This window comes from Lathyrus oleraceus, chromosome 5 (assembly GCF_024323335.1).
Source record: "Lathyrus oleraceus cultivar Zhongwan6 chromosome 5, CAAS_Psat_ZW6_1.0, whole genome shotgun sequence".
In the NCBI taxonomy this organism is placed as follows: Eukaryota; Viridiplantae; Streptophyta; class Magnoliopsida; order Fabales; family Fabaceae; genus Lathyrus; species Lathyrus oleraceus.
In genome coordinates this window covers 527,965,086-527,973,637 of record NC_066583.1, presented here as the reverse complement: position 1 = coordinate 527,973,637, position 8,552 = coordinate 527,965,086, and the positions used below count along the sequence as shown (strand labels likewise).

Genomic DNA, 8,552 nt, shown 5'->3' with positions numbered 1-8,552 from the left:
GCTGTTAAACGGACCACACCAAGCTAACAGATGCTTCCAAGAGTTGCCAGCGAACGATACACAACAACCAGACCAAGCTCCCATTGTATCCCATATTGTCGATGAAACCGGATAGTCAAAGAAAACATGAATTAAATCTTCTTCAGATTGTGAACAGAAGACAAAAATTCCTTCATTCATAGAGTGACACACACCTCTTTTCTTCAGTTGATCTTTCGTTGCATATCTGTTTAAAAGTAACCTCCAACCAAACACTTTAATCTTCGTCGGAACTTGAATACTCCACATAAAACTAAAAGGGTGACTATAACTTTCCTGAGTTTTGCATCCCCTTAGGCGATGATAACCATATCTTGTAGTGTACATAACATCCTCACCGTCACACCACTTTACGACATCCTTTTCACCCGCTACAGGAGAAAAACCAGCCAACAATTTCTTCAATTCAACGATTCTGTCACTAACAAAATTCTGCATCAGAACAAGAATTCCAAAATCACCCCCAACTCCAAACGTCGTTATGCCATCCACCCATGTTAACCACATAATCTTCTTTGCAATTACTGATGACAAACTGATCATGGAAAGAACTTACAAGAGGGGAACCTCCACACCAGTTTGCAGACCAAAAAGGTATCAAGGTTCCCTCTCCAAATTTATACTTGATTGAACATGCACAATAAAAATCAATGTTAGTTGTTAAACCTCCAATGTTGATCAGGTCCTTCCACCAATTAGATGAAGCTCTTTTAGAAATGATGCTCTGCTTCATAAGAATGAGATGCTCAATTCCTCCATATCTATCTTTTAGAACCCTATTCCATAAAGCTTGCTCTTCATCTAAAATTTTCCACTTCTATTTAGTGAGCAGAGCCAAATTAAAATCTTCTATGCTCTTAATTCCAAGACGACACATCTCCTTAGTTTTGCAAACGTTATCCCATTTTACCCAATGAATCTTAGACTTCATACACAAGTCGGCCCAAAGAAAATGCTGCCCGATTTCATCAATGTCTCTCCAAACTTTCACCGAAGTTTTATAAAACGACAAAAGGAAGATGGGCAGACTGTTGAGAATAGAGTTGATAAGAGTAATTCTACCTGCAAAGGATAGAAACCTCCCTCTCCATAAAGCCAACTTAGAATTAAATTTATCAATAATAGGATCCAAAGTTTTGATCCTTATAGGGTTGAAACTAATAGGTATACCTAAGAAAATAAAACTAGAATCCCCAATCGTACAAGATAGAAAATTTGATGCAACAACAAGAAAATATTTACTCACATTGATGCCAATTAGCCCATTCTTATGGAAGTTAACACTCATACCTGATACAAGATCAAAGCCCATAAGTACAACTTTAATACTTCATAAGTTCTTCCATCCTCCTCCTCTTATGATAAGAGTATCGTCCGCAAATTGCCCCTTTCTATGGCCTTGTTGATCAAACCCGACAACCCTTTAGCAACTAACATAAACACAAATGGAGATAAAGGATCTCTCTGCCTTAATCCTCTACCCACCTCAAAATCCTTAGTGGGGCTTCCGTTAACCAAAATCGACATATGACTCTTAAAAATACACGCTTCAATCCACCTCATCCAAGTATTCCCAAACCCCATTTTTAACAACATAAAGCGCAGAAAGTTCAAGTTGACACAATCGTAAGCTTTTTCGAAATCTACTTTGAACATAACACACTCATTCTTATCTCTAGTAGCTAAATCCACTATCTCATTGACAATCAAAACCCCACCCAATAATTATCTACCCGAAACAAACGCCGATTGACAATGAGAAATTAATCCTCCTAAAATATTTTGCAGTCTAGCTGCTAACAACTTTGTAATGATGTTATATAAGCTTCCCACTAGACAAATTGACCTGAAATCTTCAAGTTTGAAGGACCGTGCTATCTTAAGAATAAGAGTCAGAAAAGATGAAGTGACAACCTTCAGAAGAAACACCTTGACATGAAAATCCTTCACAAAATTCATAATCTTCTTCTTCAGAAAATTCCAACAATTCTTTATGAATACAAAGTTGTATATGGGTCCGGACTCTTGGATCCATCACAACTACAAACAGCCTCATTGATTTTCTTTTCTAAAAAAGTTGCCTCCAAATATAAAACTTGAGCTTGAGAGAGTTTTGAAAAAACTACCTTTGAGAGTAGGTATATTCTCATCGGATTCAGTGAATTTATTCTTGAAAAAAAAATCCAAATAGCACCATTGATTTCCTCAATTGTTTCTATCGAACATCTCTCTGTGTTGACGACTTCACCTTATATTTTTGCACAATTTTACGAAATGGTCCTATAATATCATAAATTTTTAAATATTCTTCTAAATATATTTCATATTGAATTATTTTTTAAACATTAAACACATTTACAATTATAAAAAAAACAAATATTTAAGTAGAAAAATCTTGAAGTAATAAATATTTTCTAAAGCTATGACATTTTCTTAATATATGAAGAAAAAAAACCTTCAAAAAAACATAATATTTTTCAAAATATTTCTAACAGATCACATATCTATGAAATTCGAAAAGAGTATTTGTTGATATTGTGATTTTGATTTGAGTTGAGAATTTGATTTAGGTATTAAAAATGACAAGTATTCCAAATCAAAATCAAAATCAAAATCAAAATCAAATTCAAATTCAGTGTAAGACTGAACCCAAAACCCTAAACACAAACCCTTATCCTCCCCCAACTGCTCTCTACTCAGACCTTGTTCGTGACGCTAATCTCTTCAAGGAAAAGCTTCAATCTTTTCATGATTCATTTGGTACCAAATTAAAGTTAGTATCTTTCTCTCTTTCAATTTCCGTTTTTTGCTGTTTTTTTTGTATGGGTTAGGTCAATTTTTGTGCTTTTTCTGCTTTTAGTTGCTGCTCGTGAGAATTTGATAATGGTGATGGTGAAATTTAAAAATTGTATTAATATTGGAATATTGGATAGTGCAATATAGTATTTTAAGTTTGATTTTTTAATATTAGTTTAATTTAATTTAGCTTATGGTGTATATTAGGTCTGGTGTAGTAGTATGAAGTGTTGTTGATTGGGTAAATTGAGAATAGAACTAAAATTGTCATTACTTTTTCCCATTTTTAACAAATCGAGATTCCGTGAATCGGAAACTTATTTTTCGGATTGTGAATCAACTCTATGAACGCAATATACATGATCGATAAGTTGACAATAGAACTAAAATTGTCATTACTTTTTCCCATTTTTAACAAATCGAGATTCCGATCGTGAATCGGGAACCTATTTTTTCGGTTTGTGAATCAACTCTATGAACGCAATATACATGATCGACAAATTGACAATAGAACTAAAATTGTCATTACTTTTTCCCATTTTTAACAAATCGAGATTCCGACTATGAGTCGGAAACCTATTTTTCGGATTGTGAATCAAGTCGTATATAGACGCTATATGCATGATCGATAAAATATAATAATTTTAAAAACAAAATAGGTATAGGTCGATAAAATTCAAGATTTTTAGGTGATAAAATCATATGGCAAGAAAAGTGATTGGCTACTTAAAGCTTAGGTTGCTTTGTGATTCATCGGGATCGGTGTTATCAAATAGTGGCGCCATGGTCGCTATGGCGGATATACATGGCTGTTTTTGGGCTCGCCGCAATGGAAAGTATCGGCTGATATTGTGGGTTTTTCTCCCGTAATCAGCTATAATGGCGCTGCAAAGCGGCTGGTATGGTGGAATTTTGGCTCTCCACCATGGACTGCCATCCACCATCGACAGCACTGATTGGAATTCATTGCAGTGAATCGGGACTCATCTTAATGAATAAAGAATCATTTCCAAAGAAGATACAGAGAGCAATTCATATCCATTGGGTTCAGTTTTGTTTTGAATCAAGATTCGATTAGTCTGGATGTACGATTCTTATAACCATGTTTTTCTTTTTTGTTTGTGTAGGATTCCTACTATAGGAGGGAAACCACTAGATCTTCATCACCTTTTTATTGAAGTAACATCTCGCGGTGGTGTGGAAAAGGTATGCATTGTATAATTTCTCAACTAATTGATAAAAACCAGTATTTTTCCTTGTGTCACGAAACATATATACATGTTTCCTTTTTCCCCTCACTTTTTCATGCTATGATTCCAATTGAATTGAGTTAGGAACAAAGATAAAGGATTTATGTGCTTTCAGCAGATTTGATTTTGACTAACCAGATTTTGAGTTTGAAATTCATCTATGATGCAGCTCAGTTATCTTGGAAATATTTATTAGATTGGTCACAACCTTTCTCCAATGACTCCTCAAGTTTTTTTTTTCAGTTTGAGTCAAATAGCAGCTATAGCGTACCGGAATTTGAACAAATATTTATTGTTTTACGATACACTATTTAGTACAAAACGCTGTCGCATAATGGCTTTAGTAATAGTGGCGTTATAGCTTTGTTCCATAGGAGAGTTTGAACAAACCATAACTTTCCACAACTGGTTTTTCTTACATTTATGTAGGTAATTGTAGATCGTAAATGGAAGGAAGTAATTATGACCTTCAACTTCCGCGATACCATAACAAGCGCATCATTCATGGTGCGCAGGTACTATCTATCATTGCTTTATCACTTTGAGCAAGCGTATTATTTAGGGAAGCAAGCCCCTCCTTCACCACCTAGTAAGTAATGAGACTGCTTTCCTCCCTCCTCTAATTGTGTTGTTTTGAAATATTCGTTTTACCGATCAATAATTTCATATATCCAGGTGCTCTGAGTGGGAACCTTGCCAATAGCTCCTCAATCAACAAGGAGGGTGCTGCTATTAATGATTCACCTCGTCAGGGTAAGTCAATAAATCATTTAGATCTGATTAATTCTTCAATGCTTCAAACATTCATCTGTATGATGTATCTATGTTTCTTTTACTTAAAGCAATGCCTCTAGCTTCTTACGATGATAGCAATGGTAAGGGTATCGTTTGCTTCTCCTTCCGAGATTGACACAATGTCGGTGTTGGACATCAACACATGTGATTACTTTCAATTATATAATTTTCTCAAGTTATTACCATTGTCAACGTGTCAGTATCTGTATCATGTATGCGTTAGTGGTTCATAATTGACAAGGCTCATTAAATATTATGTCACATGCTAGTACTAACTGTACAAGCCTTGGTTGTCAAACATGCGATTGTACTCGTAGAGTTAAACGTCTTTACGGGTCTAAGAGGCCAAGACGAGCTGATGAATCGCCTGTCTTTGATGAGTTCAATGAAATTTTTGAAAAAAAAGCCCAAAACAGACTAGGCCTCAATGGAAGACTGAAAAAGAAACCCTAAAACACTCGTCTCTTCATTCTCATTTTAAAAGTCACTCACAAAGATAAACAACGAAACAAATCTCCACCAAAGAGATGAAGAACTATCTCGCCCCGTCTCTTCCTTGCTATGCGACGACGTGCCCGCGTTCTCTTTTCTCTTGCGTCTTTGCATATCTCCCTTGCGTTCACTCATCTTTCGTATTTTTGTGTTCTTCCTCTAGTTTATGTTTCGTTTCTTGCTCTTTTCTTTGTTGTTGCTCTTTTCTTTGTTGTTGCTCTACACTTACCGACAATAAGACTATAACCCAGATATTCTAAGGTTTGTTTGAATTGGCTTATTTTCTTTCTTATACGCAGTTAGTCCAGCACAGACAATTGGTACTTCATTGCATGGGACAATCGACGAGAAATTTGACGGTGGATATATAGTTACGGTGGACCTAGGTTCTCAACAGCTGAAAGGTGTCCTGTATCATGTTTCAAGTAATGTATCTCAGAGTTCATATGCTAAAGGTACGCCTATTTCAAAGAATCGAAAGAAATCAAGATTGTTATTAAGTGATCCATCTCGGTCTAAATCGAATAGGAGTAGTTACAATTTCGTTTTTAAATGCAGGTTTATCAGGAGAAAGGGTTGAGAGATGAAGAAAGATACAGGATTGAAATGGTGATGTACAAATTCAGCGGTTCATCTCAGATTTTTGTTCTTTTATTTTATTCTTGTTATAGTTGTTTTTACTTTAACATTATGAAGAGAATTTCCTCATGAGAAAACTGATTGATTAGAAAGGTAGCTTTTAGACAATTCTAGTGTAAATTATGGTGAATGATTCTGTTAAACATCTTGTAGGTGTTCAATTTGTTGTAGTTTTTTCATAAATGATAAGCTATATTCCTAAAAAAAGTGCTTATTTTATAAGTGGAATACTCTGCTCATTCCTGAAAAAGTTCTGTGGATCGAATTTCGTCTTAATTTCTGCCAACCTTCTAAAGTTTCCTTTGAAGTACTTAATCCCCCAAACACTTGCTTCCGAGTAGCTCGTGTTTCGATTTTTGTTGCTACCTAAATCAAGATCCTTATAGTTGAAATAAGCAGTTCTTGGAGACTTTGAAACATAAGGACTCATATATCTATAAAGCTTTCTCATCCACTTTATATGTCTTTTGGATTCTTCAATTCCATTCTTATCCCACTTAACCATATATTGTATATTGTACAAGTTTCCTTTTCTGTGTGGAAAAGGGATTTCAGATTCTGATATTTCATTCATTTTTCCGCCATAAGGTTCCATTATCAGTAATGCGAATGAGTCTTCTTTTCGAAGCATTCGCCAAATACCTGCGAAACCTGTTTCTGGTATAGGCTTTTTTACATAATCAGATTTTGCTTTGAACGAGCTTTTGTAATTCGTAGTTCTGTTCAACAAAAATTCTAAGGGATCCGAGTTTTTGTATCCTGCGATATACAAAGTTGATTGAATCCAACTCATTTCGATGCAGTCTTTTAACCGTAATCCTAACTCAGGGAAACTCGAGTTCATTATAGTGATTAACTTTTCTTTTCCTCCAAGGAATAGAGAGTTGAAAATTGCTTTAATTCTTTTTGGATTTGGACCATTGTTTTGAGCAAGTACTCTTATGAAAAGATCTTGATGAAGTTTGTGTTCTATGTATTGCCATCTATGAATGAGTTTGGTTGCTTCTTGTTCTGATGTTATTTCAATGGTGAATGCTGTAACAATGGATGGAACTTTAACTAACTTTATCTTCCATGCAAGAATGATTCCAAAACTAGTAGCACTACCTCCTCTTATAGCCCAAAAAACTTCTTCTCCCATTGATTTTCTATCATGAGTTTTTCCATTTACATCTATTAGGTTAGCATCAATAACATGATCTGCTGCTAGACCATGTTTCCTAGACAAAGTACCAAACCCTCCTCCACTTATGTGTCCGCCTATTCCAACGCTCGGACACGTCCCTGATCAGAAAAACAACTTAATTAAGCGCTTATCATATCAGGGTTTATGCATAACTTACAACGTGCTTGTTCCAACGTTTACGAGTGTTTATGCTAGCAGATAAACAGGTTAGTTAGTTACCTGCGGGGAATCCATGAACTCGACTTGTTTTGGAGATTTTATAGTAAAGTTCACCTAACGTTGCACCTGCCTGAATCCAAGCCGATTCATCAGCGATATCAATATCGATCGAGCGGATGTTGACGAGATCGATTAGGACAAAGGGTGTCTTACAAATATAAGACAACCCTTCATAATCATGGCCACCACTTATGACTCTAACTTGTAAACCAATCTCTTTACTACATAGAATAGCTTGTTGAATTTCTGATTCATGAGAAGGTGTTACAATGAGAAGAGGCTTGTTTGATGAACTCAACCATCTTGGATTTTGTTCCAATGATTCCAATACTTTTGGATACAATAAAGAAGATGAGTTGATAAACACTGTTTTTTCAATGGAGTTATGAACTTTGGTTAACATGCAATGCATGAAACTCTTGTCAAGTAAAGTAGAAGAAGCTGCAAAAGAGATAGAAAGAGATAGAATCAGAAAGAGACTAAGATTATTCATCTCTATTTGAAGTGATTTGAGTTATGTTTCTTACTCTCTTTAATCTCTTATATATATATTTTTTTACTTGACTAAAAATAAATGCAAATTTTAATTAAAAAGTTTGACTCTTTTATATTTACGAAAAACTGCAATTAATGTAACATAAGCAAAGGTTTTTTAAAATGATCACTTTAAATGGTTTGAATTTCTCCAATTTTTAATAATAGTAATAGTGAAAAAAATAATACTCCCTCCGTTTTTTATTATAAGTCGTTTTTGACTTTTCACACGTATTAAGAAATGTAATAATTATGGTATGAAAAAGATAAATTATGAAGGATTTTACAAAATTATCCTTCATTAATGGTATTGGAAAGACAAATTAACATAATTGAAAGGAGAGGGAATAATAAATATTTAAGGGTATAATAGGAAAAATAACATTAATGATTCATTGGTATTATAAAACGACTTATATTGTGGTACAAAATATTTTTCCAAAGCGACATATAATAAAAAACGGAGGTAGTATTAGAGTAGATTTATGAAAAATGCTATTAAACTATTTTCCTAGTTTCCATAACAACACAAAAATTAAAAAAGATGTGGCGGTGATATTTCCAAAGCAAAGAGGAAAAAAAGAAGTTTTTTGTCATTGGCA

General features: G+C 34.4%; 2 protein-coding genes across 2 annotated transcripts; one reads left to right on the top strand and one right to left on the bottom strand.

Moving 5' to 3' along the window:
* Positions 1-2,478: 2,478 nt before the first annotated feature.
* Positions 2,479-6,233, top strand: LOC127086090 (high mobility group B protein 10). Its single transcript, XM_051026779.1, has 6 exons — positions 2,479-2,812; positions 3,963-4,041; positions 4,515-4,674; positions 4,761-4,838; positions 5,672-5,827; positions 5,931-6,233. The coding sequence occupies exons 1-6, from the start codon at positions 2,619-2,621 to the stop codon at positions 5,957-5,959; spliced, it is 696 nt and encodes a 231-aa protein (XP_050882736.1). The 5' UTR covers positions 2,479-2,618; the 3' UTR covers positions 5,960-6,233.
* LOC127086089 (berberine bridge enzyme-like 22) lies at positions 6,223-7,909 on the bottom strand. The gene is made up of 2 exons (XM_051026778.1): positions 7,417-7,909; positions 6,223-7,295 (listed from the first exon to the last, which is right to left on the bottom strand). The coding sequence occupies exons 1-2, from the start codon at positions 7,907-7,909 to the stop codon at positions 6,223-6,225; spliced, it is 1,566 nt and encodes a 521-aa protein (XP_050882735.1).
* Positions 7,910-8,552: the final 643 nt, after the last annotated feature.

Excerpts from the sequence above, each read along its gene's own strand:
- LOC127086090 (XM_051026779.1), top strand. The coding sequence starts at position 2,619 with ATGACAAGTATTCCAAATCAAAATCAAAATCAAAATCAAAATCAAATT. Across the intron at positions 4,042-4,514 it reads CTCGCGGTGGTGTGGAAAAG|GTAATTGTAGATCGTAAATG; the intron begins GTATGCATTGTA and ends ACATTTATGTAG. Across the intron at positions 5,828-5,930 it reads TCAGAGTTCATATGCTAAAG|GTTTATCAGGAGAAAGGGTT; the intron begins GTACGCCTATTT and ends TTTTAAATGCAG.
- LOC127086089 (XM_051026778.1), bottom strand. The coding sequence starts at position 7,909 with ATGAATAATCTTAGTCTCTTTCTGATTCTATCTCTTTCTATCTCTTTT. Across the intron at positions 7,296-7,416 it reads AGTTCATGGATTCCCCGCAG|GGACGTGTCCGAGCGTTGGA; the intron begins GTAACTAACTAA and ends TTTTCTGATCAG.